The 24,398-nt window shown below is 43.6% G+C and overlaps 1 protein-coding gene across 2 annotated transcripts in view; it reads left to right on the forward strand.

The window, feature by feature from the left end:
- Positions 1-370: 370 nt before the first annotated feature.
- The window catches only part of large1 (LARGE xylosyl- and glucuronyltransferase 1), an 80,648-nt gene continuing 56,620 nt past the window's right edge, over positions 371-24,398 (forward strand). Inside the window, exons 1-7 of one of the 2 annotated variants that reach the window (XM_028043935.1) lie at positions 371-1,627; positions 3,011-3,216; positions 4,186-4,484; positions 12,872-12,954; positions 13,472-13,595; positions 13,771-13,942; positions 24,003-24,107. In XM_028043935.1, coding sequence (XP_027899736.1) covers positions 3,111-3,216; positions 4,186-4,484; positions 12,872-12,954; positions 13,472-13,595; positions 13,771-13,942; positions 24,003-24,107 — 889 coding nt within the window. In that variant the 5' untranslated portion in view covers positions 371-1,627; positions 3,011-3,110. The remainder of the gene's footprint in view (positions 1,628-3,010; positions 3,217-4,185; positions 4,485-12,871; positions 12,955-13,471; positions 13,596-13,770; positions 13,943-24,002; positions 24,108-24,398) is intronic. The other variant, XM_028043934.1, reaches the window with a different exon arrangement.

Consider the following 24,398-nt stretch of genomic DNA (forward strand, 5'->3'; position numbering starts at 1 on the left):
ACTTTGCGGGCTATCGTTGCATTGTGGAGAATATAGTGTTGGTGTGTGCTAGGGTGACCAGACGTCCTCTTTTTCCCGGACATGTCTTACTTTTCAGACCTAAAAAGATGCCCGGGGGGAATTTAAAAATCGTCCGGGATTTTGGTCAACTGCCTCAAAACACATTACATAGCTTACAGTGCACTGTAGAGCACGGCGCTGCGTGTCACGTAATCCCTGAGCCGCGTCAGTGCGGGCACCCCCCCCCGCTGCAGATTGACCTGGTTTTCCCTACAGTAACATATATGCACCCTAGTGTGTGCAAAGGCTGTGGCCTGCGGGCCGTTCTAATGGTAATTAAATATCATCCAGGAGGCCATAGATAATTAATTCAGCCCGCGGGCCTTGACTGTGACATATGTGGTCCAGAACAATGGCGAGTGTGGAAAAGAAGTGAAGAAACGTGTCTAAGTAGGGTGGACCAGGTGGAGAAAAGTGTCAGGTGTGATAAAAGAGTATCAGCAAGAATGCAGGGGAAGGTGTACAAGACGGTAGTGAGACCATCGATGCTGTTTGGTTTAGAGACAGTGGCAATGACGAAGAGGCAGGAGGCAGAGCAGGAGGTAGCAGAGATGAAGATGTTGAGGTTCTCTTTGGGAGTGACAAGGATGGATAAAATCAGAAATGAATACATCAGAGGAACAGTTCATGTCAGAGGAGAGACACTGAATACATCGGTAGAAGGATGATGAGGATGGACCTGCCAGGAAAGAGACCTAGAGGAGGACCAAAGAGGAGATTTATGGATGAAGTGAAAGATGACATGAAGGCAGTTGGTGTCAGAGAAGAAGATGCGGAGGAAAGGGTTACATGGAGACGGATGACTCGCTGTGGCGACCCCTATGGGAAAAAGCTGAAAGGAAAAGGAAAAGAAGAATGCTACTTAAAGATTTTTTTGTTGTTGTTTGTTTGTTGTTGTTTTTTTTGCCAACCACCAAACAAAGAAGGAGGAAAAAGAAGCTTCCGATGACTGGGGGGCCTAAAGACGCTTCCCTTACGTAGATTTGCGTTAGACTCGGACAAGGCCCTCTGTCTTCCGGCCCGACCACACTCCGCTCCACAATGATCCAGTCCTTTTTATCCCTTATCCCTTCGCGGTTCCAACGCTGTGATTGGATGCTGACTGCTTGTCAGGAAGAAAGGAGTGTTGTGTTGAGGCCGAAAACAGGACCACAAGCAATAATTATACAATATTGGGTGATTTGTTAATAAATGGTGGAAGGGCAGGATCCCTGCGGTCAGACCAGACAGACTGCTGTTTCTCTCACCACTCTGCGTCGCTCTCTACGGGTCACAGTGTTCCAAACCTGACGCTGCCTTAACCACACATGATCGGGGTGCCGTGCGGCGACACAGACAGAAGCTTATCTTAGCCCTTTATCCTTCCTATAGCACACAACACGATCCGGCTTTTGGTTCCGGTAACCTGAGGCTGTCGAACCTAGGAAACACTGACACATGGAGCAGCACAGAGTGGAGCCACCATGTCGCCTGCTTGAAAATAGATCCGGTGCTGAAACTGCATAACGGCGTTTAGAAGCTGGTTTCCGTTTTCTCTAAAATCAACCTGTTCAACCCTCCGCATCAGGTGAGCTTGTAATTCTCAAATCGAGGAGCTCTTAAACTACAAATAGGAGTTTTAAAATGTGAGCATCGCGCAAATGTGTCACATAGAAGTGAGTTTGGTGCTGAGGCGGCCATAGATGGTGCAGATCAACACCGAGTATATGATCAACATTTTCACAGAAGTTAGTCTGTCATAATAAACTATCTGGTATAAAATAACAATAGCATATTTTTTAAATATAAAAGGATCATGGACTTAATTGCAATTGTAGCAGAAGCAAGATGCGGTTTCAAAACAAAACTTAACAGGTTTTCTTTGTCCAATAATCTAATATATTCTATTAGAATATATTGGAACAGTTTAATTTTTCTACATTAACAGTTTGCCTTAAAATATCATTTAAATGTATCCCTTTTGCTTTCATGTTTTTTAAACCCTCAAATTTCTTTGTTACTGTTAATTTTCTTAGCTTTAATGAGATTCCAGTTTTGTAATGTTGTTGGGGTTAATGTATTACTTCTTATTCTGTTTCAGAATCCATCTTTATAACATAAGTCCAGTTTTTGGAATTCAAGTCAAGTTTATTTGTAAAGCACATTTCAGCGACAAAGCAGTTCAAAGTTCTTCATATGATAAAAACACAAAACAGAGTAATCAGTTATGAAATATGCATAAATATTGCGTTTTGTCAATGCCGTCATCTAAATACTCTAGAATAGTCATAATCAAATATATACATTTTCCAGGATTAATCAATGGTAGCTCTAAACAGGTGGGTGTTTAGCCTTGATTTAAAGGAACTCAGTGTTTCAGCAGTTTCGCAGTTTTCTGGAAGTTTGTTTCAGATTAGAGGAGCATAAAAACTGAATGCTGCTTCTCCATGTTTGGTTCTGTTCTGGGGATGCAGATTATATCAGAAAAAGAAAATCTCAGTGGTCTGGAAGGTTAATGATAAGTATTATCTGAGAGCCGGTGTAAGGACTTTAGAAGTGGGATGATGTGCTCTGTCTTCCTTGTTTTAGTGAGAATGCAATCATAAGCGTTCTGGATCAGCTGGAGCTGTCTGATTGATTTTCTTAGGAGACACTGTTCCAGTAATCAATACAACTAAACGCCTGGCTAAGTTTTTCTAGAGCTTGCTGGGACATTACTCCCAGCAAGCTCTAGAAATGTTCTCCAGGTGACAGAAGGCTGACTATGTAACTGTCTTTATGTGGCTCTGAAGCTTCAGGTCTGACTCTATCACTTCGCCCAGATTGCAGGCTGGTATCTAGCTGTAATAACTGAAGCTGTGAACAGACTTTAGATCGTTCCTCTTTGGAGTCAAAGATAATTACTTCAGTTTTGTTTCTGTTCAGCTGGAAAAAGTTATGGCACCTCAACGCATTGACTTGTTTTTTTCAGTAAAAATGTTACAATGGGAGAAAAATTGTGAGAAATCAAGTGGACAAAAAATGCTCCACAGAGGTCAAATTACCTCTCAACACTGACTTCAATTCAGAAGATGCTGGGAATATTTCGTGGACGAAGGAAGTTCCTGGCAGCCTCTCTTGTCTTGCTTTTCATCCCCACACTCACCTGGCTTTACCTGTCAATTGGAAATTTTCAAGGTAAGAGTGAATATTTATACCCTTCCTCTTCCATACCCCTTTCAACCTTGCAAGGATAAGCACCTGTAGAGAATGGATGGATGATAAGAGTGTCGATTGAACAAAAGTTTTACAAATAAGATGTGTGGTGATGCAACTTTATTATATTTTTAAGCTATTGTACAAAGCAGCCTAAAGTTGTTGCCTTGGTATTTACCAGTTAAGTTTTTATCTACTTTGCTTGTTATGTCAACTAAAGAAAAAAAAACAATAAACAAATCTCAGGCTGGAAAGGTTTCCTTCTTGTTTCCTCTATTTTTAGCAATAATTGCTCTTGCTGTTTTCAAAGCTCTCTCTAGCTTCTCTCTTCTCTGGCCTCTTTGTTCAGTTCTGCTGTCTGTATTCTTTCTTGTTTATTTGGAGTTTATTCTGAAAATGTTATGTTTATCTGAAAGCCTCTCTTTTTCAGCACTAAACAAAATGTTTTTTTGTTGTTTTTATTTAAGGAAGCATCTACAATTGACATTTTAAAATACTTTTTTTCTGAACAGCTTGGTGCGCACCTCCACATGCTACCAGTTACCCTTTTACATTAAATACTAATGTTTATATTTTTTCTTTCTATATTTTCCAAATAATCCATTGAACAATCTGTATGTCATTATTATTGCTGGAGGAAAGAAAGCTTCACCAAGCCCTATTGAGCAAGAAATGATTGAAACATTGCAAATACTCTTCTAAATGATCTAACAAAGAAATCTTCCATTAATGTGAGTTTTAGATCTATGCAATAACAACTGTTTTAAGTGGTCATCAAAAACAGTTTTATTGTCTGTAGTGTGTTTTGGTATATCAGTAAAACAATGGTCAAGATTTTGGTCTACAAAAGCTTTACTGTTTCCCTTACCTAAGACTATTTTTGCTGAAAGTCATTCCTGTTTAGTTTCTGGCCTCCTGTAAAATAAATTGATCCATCCTTTAATCCAACAGTGAAGCCCCTACGCCTATCTTCATTGGAAGCACAGTCACCTCCACCACTGGGTGATGCTAATGCACGGCTGGCCTTGGAGCTGAGGATCCGAGCAGTGGAAGAGGAAAACAGGGCCCTGCGCCAGGAGCTCAGTCGTCCTCTCAGGAACTCGTCTGCTTCCTATACAAACATCACAAGCAAAGGAAACCAAAGCCGAACTCATTTAGAAGAAGGCACCAGTAACAATGATGGACAAAAGAATGCTGCTGTGGGGAACAACTCCAACTGTTTACAACATCAGTTAGTGGATAAGTGTGAGGTGAGAAAAGTCTTTGGTTTGCCTCAGGCCCATCACTCTAAACATGCCTACATTAAATCATTAGTGGTTATTGAAGCAGGAATAAAATTATGGCATTAAGAACTATATTCAGTTTCAGATTCAAATGATCTTTATTGACATTCAACATAACATTAGAAATGCACTGCACAATGAAATTACAATGTACAGTATATTAAGACACAAACAGAAACTAGCTGGATAATCTGTAAAATAATATAAAAAGAAGAAGAATATAGAATAAATCCCAAGTAAAAAAAGGGGGAGGCTGTGCAAGTGCAAATGTTTGCAATTTGTGCAAGAAATGTATCAGGAATAATATATGCAAAACAATCAAAAACAGTTAAATATTATTATGGTCCTGGATTATTTGGAGTAATTCAAAAGTCTGATGGCAGTTGGGTAGAAGGTGTTGCAGAACCTTACTGTTCTGCATGTCTGGCTGCAGGATCTTCTGCCAGAGGGTAGGAGAGAGAACAGTCTATGACAGGGGTGAGAGGGATTCTTGTCCTCATGAGGTAGCGTTGCTACCCACAGTGGGTGGCAGTGTGACCCCAATCACTTTTTCACCTGGCCTCACCACTCTCCCCAGTGCCTTCCTGTGTGAGCTGCTGCTCTCATGCCTCGGAAAGATGCTGCTGGTAAGCACACTCTCAATGGTGCCTCTGTAAAAAGCGATAAAGATTTATGGGCTGAAGTGTGCTCTCTTAAGCACCTGCAAAGGAAGTGCCAGCAATGGTGGGCCCTTTTGACACTGAAGTTGGTGTGCAGCGACCAGGTGAGAGTGTCTGCTATGTAGACCCTGAGGAACATTAGGTGTGTGACAATCTCCACAGCAGTGTTCTGGATGTTGAACAGGGTGTGGACATGGCGTTTCCTCTTGAAGTCGATCACCAGTTCTTTGGTTTTTCCCACATTCAGAAACAGGTTATTGTTGCTGTACCGTTCTACAAAGTTTTACCTCCTCTCTGTAGTATTTCTCACCATCCTGGATGAGACCCACCACTGTTGTATTATCTGCATACTTAATTATATAATTTATATTGTACTTGGCACAACAATCATTGGTCATCAAGGTATTAAGTGGGTGGTTAACCCTTCTATTCATACCAGTTGAACCTTTTCAGGTTTGCATAAATGTCTGTGTATTTTAACATTTTTTGTGACCGACCAGGACAAACTACAAGTGGAACAAAAATCCCACATTCATTTTATATTTTTTATAAAAATGTGAAAACTGTGTGAGGGTTATCTATTCAGGCTGTTTTCCCCTAAATAAAATCACTGCCTTCATGATTGTTTCAGTTAAGAAACACCTGTGTATATGAGGGTTTTTTTTGGGGGGGGTTTTTAACGTGGCCTGTCTGGCACTTTTTGGTAAAATTATTGGCTGAGTGTTAAGATAAGGCCCAAAAGATTTGCTTTTAGAAGCGAGCAATACGGTTTTCACCATGATGCTCCGCTTCATATACTGTATATACTGAATGGCCATAAAAAAATTTTAAAAACTTGCCGAACTCTAATATTTTGTTGGACCGCCTTTAGCTTTCATTATGGCATGCATTTGCTGTGTCATTGTTTAGATAAGCTTCTGCAGTATCACAAGAGTTATTTCCATCCAGTGCTGCATTAATGTTTTACCAAGATCTTGGATTGACTATGGTACAGTCTGACCACTGCACAAAGCCTTCTCCAGCACATCCCAAAAATTATTTGACCACATACTGTTGCTGAACCTAGACCTGACCAACTGCAGAAAGCCCAAATCATAGCACTGAATGCACAGACTTGTACAATGGATACTTAGCATGATGGGTTTATCACTCCACCTGCCTCTCTTCTTATCCTAATGCACCCATCACTCTGGAACAGGGTCAATCTGGATTCATCAGATCACATGATCTTCTTCCTATTCTCCAAAGTTAAACCTTTATGTTCCCTAGCAAATTGAAGCTTTTTTTCTGGTTAGCCTCACTGATTGATGGTTTTCTTAAGGCTACACAGCTGTTCAGTCCCAATCCCTTGAGTTCCCTTCACATAATGTGTGTGAAAATGCCCTTACTTTCATTATTAAACATAGCCCAGAGTTCTACTGTTGTTTTTTTGTTTTTTTTTATTTTAAATTTGATTTTCCCAAACGTTTAAGTGACTGCCTATCACGATCATTGAGGATTTTCTTCAAGCCACGTTTCTTCCTCAAAGACGATGAGTCCCCATTATGAGTTCAGCAGTCTGATGGCAAGTGGGAAAAAGCTGTTTCGGAACCTGGTGGACCTGCACCGGATGCTGCGGAACCTCTTTCCAGAGGGCAGCAGGGAGAACAGTCCATGGTGGGGGTGTGAGGGGTCACTGATGATGTTTCGGCCTCGGGACACGCATCCTGCATCGATGGTTGACCTGACACTTCGCCCTTTTGCCTGAGCTGGGTGTGGAAGGTTGTTGCCGAAGCAGTTTCTCCTTGTGTGCCTTCTTCTCACTCACATGAGAGTTACCGAACTCTTTTGCAAGCTCAACCAGGAAGTCCACCCGTCTCTCCTGCACCCCAATGCATGCCTGATAAAGCACATGTGCATTCAGTGCTGCCATGTCAATCATGTTTGCCAGGTTTGCTGACCAGCTGTCACATAGTGATGGAACCTTGGTCACCCCCCGCAAGATTATGACTGAAATAAATGCCATTAGTTCTTGTGAACTAAATAGGTGAAGCAGTCACCTATTTATCCTCCACAGCACAAAAGGCTGCATGCAAATTTGCATGTGCAAAGTCTCCCAGATCTCTTTTGCTTACACTTTTTTCATGATTTTTTTGAGGTGGATCAACACAATTAATTTGGTTAGTTTATTTCTAAACTGTCATTTTAAACCCACTTAGCTTTATTTAAAAGAAAAACATTACTAATTTCTTTTAGAAAAACCTTTGCATATTTCTTGAAACAGATTGTATGTTTTGCAAACTCTATGTACATTTGGCAAAATGACCTGGATAATGCAGCACAACATCATGGATCAGCTGCAAAAGGTCACATCTCTCCAAAAACACTTCATGTATGCTTCAAAACTAAACTGAAGAGCATTACCTACAGGAGAGTCTACTGTAGAGCTGTCTCCATCATAGATCGCACCCACCCCCAACATGGACTATTCACACTCCTACCTTCTGGCCTGACGGTCAATGGCCACATTTACAATTGAAGAAGGGATGCTAATTTGAGCCATCAGAGTCGTCAGTTTGGACTCGGGGTCTTTTGACCCTCTTTCGGGACGTCAGGGGAGAGGTCGAAAACCCTGGTAATGCCAGTGCTAATCTAGTTTATAATAATGTGTTGGACAGTTCTTAACCCAATTTTAATAGTTTCTGCATTCTCCTTTGATATTTTCTTCGCTTAATCCATGTCAATTATTTGGACCCTTCTCAAACAGACTGACATCTTTTCACAACCATGGGATTTGTCTTTCAACATGTTTAAGAAATGAGAGAACTCATTGCACCAGTTGGCTTTAAATAACTTGTTGCCAGCTGAAACATAATCGCCTATGCAGCAAGTATGAATAGAAGGCTGGTACCTATTTGCTTAGTTAAATTCAGGTGGTGACATTTTTTTTTTTGGCCAGGCAGTATCCTGGTCAAAAAAACCCCCCGAAATTGCTTTGGGTTTATTTCAAATATAATAGACACAGTGTTCTGCTCCCACTGTGTTTCCAAGTAACAGTTGTGCAATAGATAAACTCTTAGACGATTGACAGGCAAATGTTTGGGAATTTCTGCAGCTATGTCCCGGGAATTCCCAGAGGTGGGAATGGTGTTGAGCAGCTTCAGGCATTGGAATTTCATTCCGATTGTCTGGAAGCATATCACACTCATATCACACCACGTCTCTATCAACAGATGTGACTGGCAATCTACTGATTCCACAATGAAGTTGTGACCTCTTCTCCCCATTACTCCTTCCGTTCCTGCACAAGTCTTTAGCATGTAAGGATAAGATCTCCTTGTAATACTGAAGTCATCGAAGACTGAAGATCTAGCAAGGGACCTGTTACTTTGGTCATCCAAGATTGCATATGTTTTCAGCTTCTTCTCAGGAGACTCCTTTGGATAGATCAACACTGGATAGATTTTGGCACAAGAATGACTTTCAATGTCACTTCCACACACTTGTGGACAGGTAGAGGTAGCAGTAGGTGATGCTTGATCTTGCTCCCCGCCGTGAACGTCCACTGGCTGCCTTACAGCTGGTGGTGGTGTTGTTGCCCAAACTACTGGACCAGGATGAAGGGCTGAAACATGACTGTTGATGCCGCGTTCTGCACAGCTTATCTCTGTACTACAATTTTTTGCCTGGTGATTGGTAGAGGCGCAACATCTGAAGCATATTGAGTTTTTTTTAAGGTAGATCTTTCGTTCCTCAAAGGGCATTTCTCTGAATGCTCTACATCTTTTCAGTGCATGGGGTTTTCTGTGGATGGGACATTCTTTATCTACATCCACAATCTTTGTCTCAACTATAGGTTTTAGTTGTGAGTTTTCAACTTCTGTCCGACTTACTGAGATGGGTTCTTTCCTTCTGTGTCTTTCCTGATATTTAAACATCTTGATAGGTGATGGTGGTTGCTGGACTGAATGTCTAAAACTGGGATCATTGTGCATTTTTGCTTCATTAGAAACAAAGTTGGCAAATACAGAAAATGCTGGAAATGACACAGAATATTTTTCTTTGTATTTATTCCCATGGTTCATCCACTTTTCTTGTATTCCAAAAGGCAATTTATCGACTACAGGGTGGATTCCCCTTGCTGTGTCGAGGTAGAGTAGATCTGGTATGTAACCTTCACTCTTTGCTGAGTCGATCTCCTGTAGAAGGTCTGCAAGTTCTCTCAGGAGATGTGGATCTTTGTTTGAGATCTTAGGGAACTGTAGCATCCAATCTAACAGTGCCCTTTCTAAGGCTTGAGGAGAACCATAAAATTCTTGTAGTCTGTCCCAAACTTTAAGCAACCCTTGTTCAGGATTATTGACATGCACTGCTCTTAGACGCTGTGCGTACTTCACGGACTCTGGGCCAAGCCATTTGATCAATAAGTTCAGTTCTTCACTGGCAGACAAATGTAAGTTACGGATTGCATTGTCAAAAGAGGATTTCCAAGACCAGTAGTCTCCTGGTTTGTCACTAAACTTCCTTAGTCCTCCAGTGAGTAGCTCACTTCTAGCCAGGAACCTCGTTAGTTCAGACATGTTAATTTGGTCTTTTGATTGGACAGCATGTTTGAAGGTTGGTGATGTTTTAAGTACAGGATTACACTGGGATAATTGAGGAACAGTTTCACGATTAGTTGAAATGTTTGATGGAAGAACATAGTCTTTCAGAGTGTCTATGGAACGGTCAGCTTCTTGTTTGGGTTGACAGAATGTCATGGCGGCAGGTACTTCATTGTACAGTCATGGCCAAAAGTATTGAGAATGACACAAATATTATATTTTCACATGATCTGCTGCCCTCTGGTTTTCATGTGTGTATGTCAGATGTTGTCATCACATACAGAAATACAATTGCAATCATATTATGAGTAACAAAAGCTTTTAATGACAGTTAGAATGAGTTAATGCAGCAAGTCAATATTTGCAGTGTTGACCCCTCTTCTTCAGGACTTCTGCAATTCTCCCTGGCATGCTCTCAATCAATTTCTGGACCAAATCCTGACTGATAGCAGTCCATTCTTGCACAATCAATGCTTGCATTTTGTCAGAATTCCTAGGTTTTCGTTTGTCCACCCGTCTCTTGATGATTGACCACAAGTTTTCAATGGGATTAAGATCAGGGGAGTTTCCAGGCCATGGACCTAAAATCTCTATGTTTTGTTCCCTGAGCCAGTTAGATATCACCTTTGCTTTATGGCAAGGTGCTCCATCATGCTGGACAAGGCATTGTTCATCACCAAACTGTTCTTGGACGGTTGGGAGAAGTTGCTCTCGGAGGACATTCTGGTACCATTCTTTATTCATGGCTGTGTTTTTAGGTAAGACTGTGAGAGAGCCGACTCCCTTGGCTGAGAAGCAACCCCACACATGAATGGTTTCAGGATGCTTTACAGTTGGCATGAGACAAGACTGGTGGTAGCGCTCACCTCGTCTTCTCCGAACAAGCTGTTTTCCAGATGTCCCAAACAATCGGAAAGGGGATTCATCAGAGAAAATGACTTTACCCCAGTCCTCGGCAGTCCACTCCCTGTACCTTTTGCAGAATATCAGTCTGTCCCTGATGTTTTTCCTGGAGATAAGTGGCTTCTTTGCTGCCCTCCTTGAGACCAGGCTTTGCTCCAAGAGTCTCCGCCTCACAGTGCGTGCAGATGCACTCACACCTGCCTGCTGCCATTCCTGAGCAAGCTCTGCACTGCTGGTAGCAGCTGGTGGTCTTTCTTGGGCGCCCTGGAGCCTTTTGGCAACAATGGAACCTCTCTCCTTGAAGTTCTTGATGATGCGATAGATTGTTGACTGAGGTGCAATCTTTCTAGCTGCGATTCTCTTTCCTGTTAGGCCATTTTTGTGCAGTGCAATGATGACTGCACGTGTTTCTTTCGAGATAACCATGGTTCACAGAAGAGAAACAATGATGCCAAGCACCAGCCTCTTTTTAAAGTGTCCAGTGGTGTCATTCTTACTTAATCATGACAGATTGATCTCCAGCCCTGTCCTCATCACCACCCACACCTGTGTTAATGAAGCAATCACTGAAACGATGTTAGCCGGTCCTTTTAAGGCAGGGCTGCAATGAAGTTGAAATGTGTTTTGGGGGATAAAGTTCATTTTCTAGGCAAATATTGACTTTGCAATTAATTGCTGTTACGCTGATCACTCTTTATAACATTCTGGAGTATATGCAAATTGCCGTTATGAAAACTGAAGCAGTAGACTTTGTAAATATTAACATTTCAATCATTCTCAAAACATTTGGCCATGACTGTACTCTAGGATATCAAATGGAGTAAGAATACCTTTTAAGACAAGTTGTTCTTTCACATAATTGCCAGTGCGTTCTAAAGAATCATCATTTTGCTGCTCTGGTCGAGACATGTTCTTCTTCATTAGCAGCTGCCTCATAAACGTTTGCCTCAGCATGAGCTGCCTCTGCTTCACACTGGTGTTGAAGGACCAGTAATGTGGCTTCCAGTTCTGCTTTCTTAACTTTCATTGCAATTTCCTTTTTATCAAATTCTGATCTAGTGCAAGCTGCTTCAGCTTTTGCCCTTGCATTTACAGCAGCCACGCTTGCAGACGACTTACTTGAATTTGACAGGTGTGTCTTGCAAGTTGACGGAGCCTTTCCAGCTTCTTGAGACATCTTTAGTTTATATAGTAGATTTTCAACGTAAACATTCACTGCTTGTTGTGTAGATCTGTGCTTTTTCACTGTTCTGCTCCCACTGTGTTTCCAAGTAACAGTTGTGCAGATAGATAAACAATTAGACGATTGACTGGCAAATGTCACTTTAATTGACGTTGATTTCAATGCCAAAAGAGTGAAACTACAAATAAAGATGAAAAACATGATTTTATAATACAACAGCAGTCAAATCATACAACTAGTAAGGGCACAAATACACTGCCTGGCCAAAAAAAAAGTCGCCACCAAAAAATGGTCACACTCTCTAATATTTTGTTGGACCGCCTTTAGCTTTGATTACAGCCCGCATTCGCTGTGGCATTGTTTCATTAAGCTTCTGCAGTGTCACAAGATTTATTTCCATCCAGTGTTGCGTTAATCTTTCACCAAGATCTTGTATTGATGATGGGAGAGTCTGACCACTGCGCAAAGCCTTCTCCAGCACATCCCAAATATTCTCAATGGGGTTAAGGTCTGGACTCTGTGGTGGCCAATCCATGTGTGAAAAAGATGTCTCATGCTCCCTGAACCACTCTTTCACAATGTGAGCCCGATGAATCCTGGCATTGTCATCTTGGAATATGCCCGTTCTATTTGGGAAGACAAAATCCATTGATGGAATAACCTGGTCATTCAGTATATTCAGGTAGTCAGCTGACCTCATTCTTTGGGCACACAATGTTGCTGAACCTAGACCTGACCAACTGCAGCAACCCCAGATCATCAAAAGGATGAAGAATGATTAAATGAAGACCTTATAAACTGCTTGTGTCAGGTATTATGCATGTGTATAATGGCATTCTACTGTTCAATAACAAACTTAATATGAAAACACCACCACCTGCTGGCTGGGAAGAATTACTGCCAGTACACACAGAGATGAAAAGACAGGGAAGAACTTGAGGCAAAAGGTTTAAAGGGAAAGAACGAGATATAGGAGTAAATAAATCCAATCAGTTTTTTTCACGCTTTACTCTATCCTTTCCCCAGACTATCCATGTGGCCATCGTATGTGCAGGTTACAACGCAAGTCGAGATGTTGTAACATTGGTGAAATCTGTCCTTTTCCACAGGTATGTCAACATTCATTTACTTTAAGTCCTTATGAATTCCCCTTTTTTAATCTAAAAAAAGATTAAGATTTATGCTGCTCAAGATAGTTACATAAAGAGCATTCTTTATGTAAATATGGGGACACGTTACTGTCATAAATCAATACTCAAGACCATGAAAATATGAAAAAAGTATTACTTGTTTTCAGGACAGTCTGATAGATCTTTGATGATATTAGATCACAGTGTTAGGAGAACCTCTGTCAGAGCAGAGAGCCAGGACACCCTTCTGGGCTAGGGTGAGGGATGGAGGGGTGGCTGGGTTTACTGATTGGCCTGATTCCAAGCCTTTATAGGCCAAGTTACTACTTTAAAAAGACGCAACTCAAATCCCTCTGTGATGAGGTGTGAAGATGTGGGATTCGGATATTAGTAAGACTTTAAAATCAAAGACTTTTGACTCTTTTCTGTCTGGTTTGTTTTTTAGTCTTCTGCAGAAAATGATTATTAGCATTTTGTTGTATTTTTGTGTCTTCAGACGGAACGCTCTTCATTTCCATTTCATCACAGACTCTATTGCAAAGCAGATTCTCTCCTATTTGTTTCATTCTTGGATGGTCCCTGCTGTCAGGGTAAACTTCTATGATGCAGATGAGCTTAAGGTGAGAAAAAAATCATCCTCTTACTTAAGCAATTCCTAACTTTCTTCAGAAATTCTCAGTGGAGCACCATCACTTTTACCAGTCTGTACTGTATCTGTGTTTTTCTTCTGACAAAGTCTGCGCTCTGTATTCTTTGGTCCTTATGGAAGTGATGATCTTTGCTCTGTTGTTTCAGTCTGTAGTGTCATGGATACCTAATAAACACTACTCTGGTATCTACGGACTAATGAAACTGGTGCTCACCAAGACGCTGCCCATGAATCTGCGCAGGGTCATTGTTCTTGACACGGATATCACTTTTGCCACTGACATTGCTGAGCTCTGGGCTGTCTTTCACAAGTTTAAAGGTAAGTTGATGGAAAAATTATTCATATAACACTTTTTCACAGATGTCACAAAGTGACCCTTCACAAGAAGAGCAGCCCAACTAAATACACAGCAATGTGCAGTACAGAAAACATCCATCCATTATCTTACACGCTTATCCCCTGTGGGGTTGTGAGGGGTGCTAGTAGTATCTATCTCCAGCGGTCAATGGGTTAGAGGCGCTGTACATTGTAGACAGGTTTCCAGTCCATCGTAGATACAGAAAACAAAACATATAAAAGCTGAAGTCTAACAAAAGGCTATGGGGACTTTTTCCGTTGTTGTAACAGGTTTAAGTTAGTTTCCCATCAATACGTTAGCGCCTGCTCCGCACCGTAGGGGGTTAAAAAAAAAAAAAAAACGCACATTGAGCCTGCAGGACATTATTGGAGTGTATGTGCGCACAAAACTATCACTGCACCTTCAAAAACACAACCATACCTCCAACGCGCATCATGTGTTTTGAGATTAAACATTTGATGTGGTTGACATTTGCTGGTTGTGTTCTAGAAGTGTCCCTCTGTCACCCACAAGTAAGAGAAGTCACTAGAAACAGAGTTTTTCAGCAATAAGCATGGCAACTTAGGGGGGAAAAATGAAAATGTCTTATTTTAATAGGCTATTATTTTGAAATTAAACATCAGATGTGGATGACATTTGCTGGTTGTGTTCTAGAGGTGTCCCTCTCTCACCGAGAAGTGAGAGAAGTCACTGGAACCTCAGTTTTTCAACAATCTGTATGTGGACGACCGGACCAAACTAGCAAGCTTCGAGGTGGCTAATGCTAACACGAGCCCCACGTGCTCTTCAGGTCCATCCGCCACCAATGAGGACGTCCTAGCAGCCATAAGTAAGCTTAGCAGCACGGTTGACATAAGGTGTGTGGCTCAATGGATCAATTTCCAGTCTCAAAGCAGCACTTTCCGATATATGTGACCGTGTGACATCAACCGAGGCCGCAGTCGTGTCACAGGATAGACAGATTTCGGAGCTGGAGAAAAGACACGACAGCCTAGCTGCTCAATGCTATCTACAGCAAGCAAAGCTGGATGATTTTGGAGGCGAGCTCACGCCGGCAGAATATACTGTACGTATTGTAAGCATACTGAGAAAGCCGAGAATGATAGACCCACGGACTTTGTCTGTAAACTGCTGCCCGAATTACTGGGAAAAGACCATTTTGATCGGCCAATTGAAGTGGATCGGGCACACCGGAGCCTAACGCAGGCCAAAGGCTGGAAGGCGAAAGCCATCATTGTCGGGCTGCTTTATTTTCAAGAGAAGGAATGGGTGCTGCGGTTAGCAAGGGAGAAGAGTCCTCTGCAATACGACGGTCGCTCGGTGTTCATCTTTCCCGACCTCACCTCAGCTGTAATAAAGAAATGTCAGGCATTCCAAGCTATCAGGGCGCAATGCAAGTCCAAGAGGATTCGTTATGGATTTTGATACCCTGCGCAGTTCATGGTTACTGTGAATAATAACGCTGCTACGTTCGACACTCCAATGGAAGCCAACAAATTCCTGAGCCGGGAGATCGAGGACTGGCAGTCTGGTACGGAGCCCCCTAGGGGATGTCAAGAGAAGTGGAGTTTTGATGACTACACCGAGCCCTCTGTGAAAACTGAGGATGAAGAATCTGCATCTTCACATCCCAGACGAACCTCTTCTCTTTCTAGTGGATGAGGACGGCGAACTGCAGGAGGGTGATGGACTCCCAGCATGTGAAAGGTCTGACCTCGTGGAGGGGGTGTCAAGAAAATCCGAGCTCATCCCACTTCCCCATGCTGGAGATTTTAGTTTAACAGTAATAATAAATAAAGTTATCTTTAAAATGAATCACTCAAGTGATATCAAGGCCCAACAGTAGACTTAAGTGTCAATAAAATAAATCTAGTTGTGTGTGTTGTTTTTGTCTCATGCAAACTTTGCTTTAATTCTACTTTTTTCTATCTAATCATAAAAAATCATAGTCAGTCAGAGAGAGTCATTAAACAGGAAAAGCAGGTTTCCTGGAAAAAGAGGAAGTTTCCAGCCTGCAGATTTATAAAAATAGCTGAGACTATTTTAAAGCATGAAAGTTTTAAAAAATTAAATCTAAACATTTTGAGTAATTTGATAAGATTCAAAGTAAAATACTTATATTAATATTGATTTACTTGTAATAATACTTACACTTATATTTGTGGGAACTACAAGAAAAACAAGTAACTGTAACTTTAGTAGTAAATAATTAGAATCATGTATTATTCTTGGTTTCTTTTCAGAAAAACATCTGTAATAACTCACATTAAGATCATAATAAGAGTAACTAATAAGTTATGGTTATAAAATCATAAATGAATGATAGATCAGAGAAGCTGAAGAAAATAAATGTGATATAAGTTATGGTTATAAAATTATAAATGAATGCTAAATCAGAGAAGCTAAAGAAAATAAATGTGATATAAATGTGATTTTGACATTGAACTTGAAATGGTGTAAAAGGTTGTAAAACTGCAATTAAACATCACTGATATGTTGGAGGTAGATGGTAGGTGAAAGGTGACAGGAAGGGAAAAAGGGGAACTAACAGGAGAGCCGAGATGATCAGCACCTTATATGGAAACAGGAGGTTGAGCAGCCCTGAGACATTGGCACAGACATCATGACATGATGTCTCTTAAGACAGTGACGGATATGAGATCATCTGTCTAAGCAGACAGATGAACCCTATATAAGGTGGGTGCAAAAGAGGAACCTTTCGTTGGATCCTCCGGGCAGCTTCGAGCCAAGATCGAGATGGACAAAGAACTCTGCAGCTGAAGAAGAGCCGGGGCCACGGAGCCGGAGACTGTCCTGCACATGGAGACCAACCCGTCAGGCCCACAATCTGTGGCTTCGAATCGCACTTCTCTCATCGGCTGGGTTCTGACCCCAAAGACAAAGATGAAGACAAAGACAAGGAAGAAGAACTGGTGCCTTTTTTCCTGCCAGCACCAAGTCCTGTGTGACCTCAGCATCCATGCGGAGAGGAGGCTCATCAGACCTGCGGAGATCCTGGCCTTCATCGATCAACATCTTCCTCCTGTTGCAACACCTTCTTCATCATCAAGCCAGGTCTGGGGTTCGAAACGCCAGGCTCCGTCCGTCTCTCTCAAAGGTTCCCTTTTTTAGTTCTCAATATCAGCAGTAGGGAAAGATAGACTAGATGATTGATTTTACTTATTTGATTATTTCTGCTACTGAATTAAGCTGTACTGACCCTTGCAAAAATGCCTTACTAATAAAATATTTAGCATAAAGAAAATCTAAAAGATGTTGTGGACATTCAGTTAATGAGTCACCTTAAAGTTCTTTGATGGTTGTAAAATAGCTGTGATGTTTGATTCTGGAGAGGAAGAGGTGGAAAATGTTTTTAGGTTGCTGGTAGCCCATATTTAAAACCTCATCCTTGGGACTCGACCGAGTCACTAAAACCTACCTGGTTCAATAACAAATGCAAGTTGCAAAATAGAGAACGAGCGACCGTTAACAGGTGTGCTCTGTGAAACTAGTTGGCTGTAGGCTGCTCAGTCTGGCTAATTCACAGGGGGAAGAAGGGTGGGACACCTGGATGTAGGCCGTCAGATAACCAGGCGAATCGTTTCTCGAAACCAGCTTAAACAGAGTTTACTTCAGTTCTGGACAGGGTAAATCCCAGCAGATTTAGGAAACTCAACGGACCCGTTAGACGGAGAGCTGGTAGCACATCTCCCCTCTCAGAAGAGGAAGTACGAGAGTGAGAGAGTAGAGACAGAAAGGAGGGGCGGGGGTGTTGCGCAACAACAGGGACATGGGGAATTTTTTTTCTTTTGCGTTACCTCGCAAAACTTTTGCGTTCCGTCGCAAAACCTTTTGCGTTACCTCGCAAAACCTTTGCGTTCCCTCGCAATACTGTACTGGTCAGTTATGCAGCATAATTGAACACTGTAAGCCTTTCTTACGGTGGGTGCCGTACTTTCTGCTTTAATATAAGGTTATGTGAGGTTTTTCCATGAATGTTAATATCTTTTTGTGAAATATCTGAAGTTTTATATCTTTCGGTACTGCAATTTGTGCATGTTTTTATCATACTGCCTCTTTGCTCGCTCAGAAGACCTACCCCGCCACTCCCTGGCCAGTTGATGGGAGAGTTGTAACCTCTCTTTCTGTTGCATGACACACTGTGGAATGTTGGCACAACCATCGTCAGGGAGGGGAACAGCAACAAGATCGATTGGCTCGGTTATCTCTCGACCAAACAGCATCATATTAGGCGTGAATCCAGTAGAGCTGTGCTTGGTGGCCTGGTAAGCCATAAATGCATATGGAAGCATCAGATCCCACTCCCAGTGGCATCGCTCTGCAGTGGTGGCCAGAATTTTCTGCAAAGTGGCATTAAACCGTTCCACTTGGCCGTCGGATTGGGGGCGAAATGGGGTAGTTTGTGTTTTTTCGATGCCCAGCAGCTCACACATGCTCTGGAAAACAGCAGATTCAAAATTGGTGCCCTGGTCACTATGGAGTGAGTGTGGGGCTCCATATCTGCAGACCCATTCAGACACAATCTTCTCCGCCACAGTGGGAGCTTGCTCGTCAGATAGGGGATAAGCTTCCACCCACTTAGTGAAATAGTCCTGCACCACCAATATATAGCGGTTGTGTCTCTCAGTTTCATTTAAGGGTCCCATCAGGTCAACTGCTACCCTTTCCATGGGTGCACCAACCCGCACAGTTACCATGGCTGCCTGGGGTGTTTTCCTTGGCTGGGCCTTGGCTGAACAGCTGATGCAGGTACGGCACCACAGAGTAACATCATCTCTCATATTATACCAATAATATCTGCTTTTCAGGCGTGACAGAGTCCTCTCGGCCCCAAAATGACCACCCACGGGCCCATCGTGCAGTTGTTCCAATACGGAGCTGTGGTAAGAGTGTGGGTAGAAACTTTTGCCCTCATTGCAATAAAACTTCCTCAACATGATTCCATCTTTCCTGTAGAGTCTCTTCCACTGTGACCATAGAGCTTTGGTGGCCGGTCTACACGCTGCTATGCTGGCCCAGGCAGGACGACTTTCCCCTCTATCCATCCATTCCCAAACTGGTCCTATGTCGGGGTCGTTCTTTTGGGCAGCAGCAAGCTGCTCATTAGTCCAACCACGGAACAGGTTAGGCTGAGGTGCTTCGCTCACCAAGTGGATATTGGGATGAATAGAATTCTGCCTGTCACCATTTATGTAGTTGCCCACTACCCCCACTAGAGGCTGCCCTGGGGAATTTGAAAGGTCATTTTGGACTGATGAGCTATCCGTTAGGTCACACTGCACAGCCTTGTGTTGAAATTGCTTCCTGCTCAGTTCTGGATATGGTATGTTACATGCACAGTTCTCATGGCAGGGCTTCCTGGAGAGAGCATCCGCATTTAGGTGTTTAATTCCTGGGTGGTGAACCACTTGGAAATCATACTCAGCCAGTTTCTCTAACCAGCGAGCGAGTTGACCCTCAGGTTCTCTCAGTCTGGTGAGCCACCGAAGGCTGCTGTGATCAGTTCAAATGGTAAAGTGTCGCCCCAGCAGGTACTGTCTGAAGTGTGAGGTGAACTCCACCACAGCTAAGAGTTCCCGTCTGGTAGTGCAGTAGTTCCTCTCGGTAGCCGACAGACGTCTGCTGCCATATGCCAGGACTCTCTCCTCCCCCTCCTGTATCTGAGAGAGAACAGCACCAATACCACAGTCACTGGCATCAGTATCAAGGAGCAACTCACCGCTATCCAGAGGGTAGCCGAGGACAGGCACTGATGTTAGGCGTCGTTTTAGTTCTTCAAAAGCCTCCTGGCATTGATTTGTCCAGTTAAAACGTGCGTACTTTTTGGTGAGCTCGTGGAGTGGCTTGGCAATGGTGGCAAAATTTTCCACATAACGGCGATAATATGAAGCCAGTCCCACAAACTGCCACACCTCCCGCACGTTTTGAGGTGTGGGCCACTCCTGTACCCGCTGAATCTTCTGGGGGTCTATGGCAACACCTTCAGCCGAAACCTTGTGGCCTAAGAAAATTACCTGCTCCCGAAACAAGCAGCACTTGGAGGGTTTGAGCTTGAAGTTAGCTGCACGCAGCCTGGCAAACACATGCTCCAGTCGCTCCAACATCTGACCAGTGTCTCATCCTAGAACTATAATGTCATCGAGATAGACCAAACAGGTCTCCCATTGCAGCCCTGCCAGGACATGGTCCATGAGCCTTTGGAAAGTGGCCGGAGCATTGCATAGTCCAAAAGGCATCACATTCCATTCGAAAAGCCCTTTACGTGTGCAGAATGCAGCGGTTCTTCTCGCCCGAGGTGTCATCTCCACTTGCCAGTATCCCGATGTTAGGTCGAGTGTGCTGAAGAACTTTGCAGTGGAGAGGGTGTCCAGGGTTTCTTGAATCCGAGGCAGTGGGTACGCATCCTTAATTGTTTGCTCATTCAGGGCCCTGTAATCTACACAGAGCCTAGAGCTCTGATCCTTCTTTCTTACCATCACAATTGGTGCTGCCCAGCTGCTATTACTGGGTTGGGCAAGACCAGCCTCCAAGCTCTGAAGCACCTGCTGGTCAGCTGCTTCTTGTTTCTGCCGAGCCATTTTCCAGGGGGGCTGTTTCACCGGAGGCCCTACAGAGGTCAGGATGTCGTGTTTCACGATGCTGGTGCGACCCAAATCATTTGGGCCAGTGGAGAGCACATCGGCGTATCGTTGCAATAACTGGCCCAGTTGACGGCGGTCCTCCTCCAACAATCCACCACAGCTTTCAGCATACAGTTCCTGGAGATGGTTTGGTATAGAAAAAGAGACGGGGTTAACAGGTTCATGCACATTATTGGCTCTGTCAGCTCCAGCTGCCTGAAGCTCCTTTCCTGCAACAACCTGTACTGGCTGAAGCACTTCAGCCACCGCTCCCTTCTTTACCTTAACAGGGATAGTGCTGGGGTTGAAGATCCTGATGGGTAGGCTGGCTGACTGTTGCTGCTGGACAACAACATGGGCTACCAGAACATTGTGCTTTTCAATGAAGGCTTTAGTGGGGCTTAACATGAGAACCTCGCTGGCTGTATGGCCGGGTCAGGAGAGGCCGGGCACCACATACTCGCGCCCAGGCTCCAGGACTGTGGTACGGGCCACCCTCACAACATGTACTCTAGCCTGGAGGTCAAAACCCAACTGAGGAACCTTCTCTCCAAACAGAGTTATTTCCTTACGCCCATAGTCCAAGCAGGCACTTGACTGCTGCAGGAAGGGTTGACCCAAGATGACCTCTGTGCTTTCGGCCGTGTCAGCAATGATGAAGTTCACATCCACTATCTTGCTTCCAACATGGACTGGGAGAACAACCTCTCCTAGCACAGGCAGCCCCTCTGGCCCGATTCCCTGCAATGTTTGTGCAGCTGATGGTTGGATTGTGGGTCTACACTCTAAAATAAACGAGTTAAAGTCACGCAGGGACAGCACATTCCTCCGGGCACCAGAGTCTAAGGGGGCACATATTTTTATTCCATGGATCAGAATTTGAATGCACATTTCCTTCTTCCCATTTTTAGTGCAAATAATCACAGTGTCTGGTGCAGATGGCTTTTTGGGATGGGTGTGCTTGACTTTCAGTTGATGTGGTGAAGGGCAGCTTCTGCGTAGATGACCCACACCAGAGCAGTTATGACATATGACATTGCTTAAATGTTTGTTCTTACTTGAGATGGATTGCTGTCGATGTTTCTCGGATGGCTCCACTGGGACAGGTTGCGGTCCTCATGCACCATTGCTAGCCTGGCCCCCTGAGATGTCAGGTTAAGTGTGGTGGGCCGCATCAATTGTGTGACCGCACGGGCAGCCATCCTTGTAGCTTCATATCTTTGGGCGATTCCATAAGCCAATGAAAGGGTGCGCGGTCGCTCCTCTAACAATTTTTGGATCAGATCAGGGTCTGCTAGAGCATTAGTGAATATCTCCACACTAATGCGATCTTGCTCCCTCTCTGTACAGTTGGCATAAACGACGGACACCTTTTCATAGATGTCATCTCTTAGTACATGTAGCGCTTCTCCAGTTTTCCTAACTCTTTGCCAATAGCTGCAGCATGTTCCGAACAAGGCCCGTAAGCAGCTTCGACCTCCTCAACAATCCGCCGATAGCTCCAATCAGCTGATCTGGGATTCTTATGGACAATGGCTTCAGCCGGACCAGTGAGGCAGAACTTGAACTGGACAGATTTTTTTCAGTCCAGTGATTAGCCTTAGGTGAAATACAAAAATCTGTGGTTGTTTTCTACTCGGCCAAATGGTGCTAAGACAGAGCCTCCGCGCATGTGAGGGAAATCCAGTCGTGCAGGTGGACAAATTTGTAGTGTGTGGCCAAATCCATCCGACTGATGAACAGGCGGTACCGTGTGTGTCAGCGATGAAGCTACACAGCGTTCCCAGTTCGGTGCAGTCAGCGGGGAAAGAGGAAATCCGTCAACAGCAGCTACACCTCGGCTATCAGTCTTATCATCCATATAACATGTCGTCACATGAGGCGTGGATGCTACGTTTCCAGCACCACCATGACTTGGATAGAAATGGGCTAAAGCCTCACCGCAGTTTGTCATTCGCTGGTCCGGTGTTGTAAAGGGGTTGTAGTGTTCTGATGGCAGCGGGGTAAGCGGCCATGGTGGAGCGTATTCGGCAGCTTCGTTCGCGGCTGGAGTTAATTCCATACTCGTCACCCGCCGATCGTCACCACGCCACTCCATTTCATCACACAAACCCGCATTGTCCTGTCGGGTCTCTTCTACGTCCATCACGAAGGGGTTTGAGCTTACTCTTCGGCTCTTTCCCTCTAAGTGCGTCGATACTTCGGCAGCAGTGTTGGCGCCAGTCACAGCCATCTTGGGAATTCCCACAAAGTTCTTTTGGCTTGCTTCATCCATTTCTTGCCTTTCCCCACCCGTTTTTTTTTTTTTTTTTTTTTTTAGCAGAGCGATCCCAGAGCAAGGCCCCAGTGTTACCTTGGTAAGTCCAGAACAGGCTGGCGTCTATTTTGGCTCGTTTGCTGGTAACAAGCTCATAGGCTCTGCTCTGCTGGCGGCAAAACAAGGAGGAGGCAGATGAAGAACTTGTCGAACTTTATTTCCCTTCTTGGCAAAAACGAGACAACACAACCACTCCACCGCTCGAGCCTCTAACAGCTAACACACTACTCTTCTTCTTCTCCGTGCTACTCCTGATTGCTCTCTACCGCCCCCCCCTAGGGAGAGGCTGGGCCTGTAACACTGACGTCCTGTCAGTCACTGGGTCTGCTTGGTTGGCCTCCGGATCAGACCGGGACAAGCAGCATTGGTCCACGCCTCTCTCGGAATGGCTGAGCAGTTCTCCCAGCGCATATGTTGGATGAAATAAATCATTGTATCTATGGATCCGCTCGTCTGTCTCCCATTTTTGTCATCGCCTATGAATGGGGCGTGGCAGCCTTAAATGCTCAAAACACTCCAAACAGTTCAAGTCTCACCACGCTAGACATTCGAAACAAGCCACGACAGTCCTCGACGTTCCTCAACATAGACTTTGAATGTAAACCAGACACACCTGACTCTCAAAACGCTTTTGGTGTGAACACACCATAAGACTACAGGAAGAGGGATTTATTTAAGTTGTATCAGAAATATAGGAAGGAGTTTACCGAGTAAAGCTCTGAAAGTTGGGAATAAATTTTTTTTAATGAAATCTGGATCTAGAAACTGCATGACCATTTTCTCAAAGCATTTTATTACTACAGGAATGAGAACATCTGGCCAGTTGTCAATGAGGCAACTGGCAGGGGGAAAAGTAGTGGAGGACTTCAGACAGGGTAAGACAGTGGGCTGAGCCGGAGACTCCTTGAAACTTAAACACAAAACTGGGAAAATTGGGTGGTGGTTTCAGACCATTTCAGCCAAAATTAGACATATTAATATTAAATGCCAACATTAAATACCTAACAAATTAATTGACCTTGACTGTCTCTAGAGAAAAACTGCTGTTTGTGCTTTGTTCAGGTCAGCAGGTTCTGGGTCTAGTAGAGAACCAGAGTGACTGGTATCTGGGGAATCTCTGGAAGAACCATCGACCCTGGCCAGCACTAGGTAGAGGTTTCAACACTGGTGAGTACTATCAGTTAACTGATTTTATTTCAAAGCCTATGTTTCCAGGTGACTGTGGCATAAAATAGACTAAATCCTTCATTCAAGATAACATTTAGGATTTTAACCTCTTAACTGTCCTGAGGACACTAGTGTCTTCTTGGAACCATTGTCTGATATGTAAGTGTTTTGAGGGTGATGGAGGTTTTAAGTCACTCATATTCTGATGCTTCAAACAACACATTTAAGAGAACATCTGATTTTCTTCTGGACAGATTTTATGATTCTCTGGAGAGTCTTTCTATGTGCTGC

Source organism: Xiphophorus couchianus, chromosome 17 (assembly GCF_001444195.1).
Source record: "Xiphophorus couchianus chromosome 17, X_couchianus-1.0, whole genome shotgun sequence".
Taxonomy (NCBI): domain Eukaryota; kingdom Metazoa; phylum Chordata; class Actinopteri; order Cyprinodontiformes; family Poeciliidae; genus Xiphophorus; species Xiphophorus couchianus.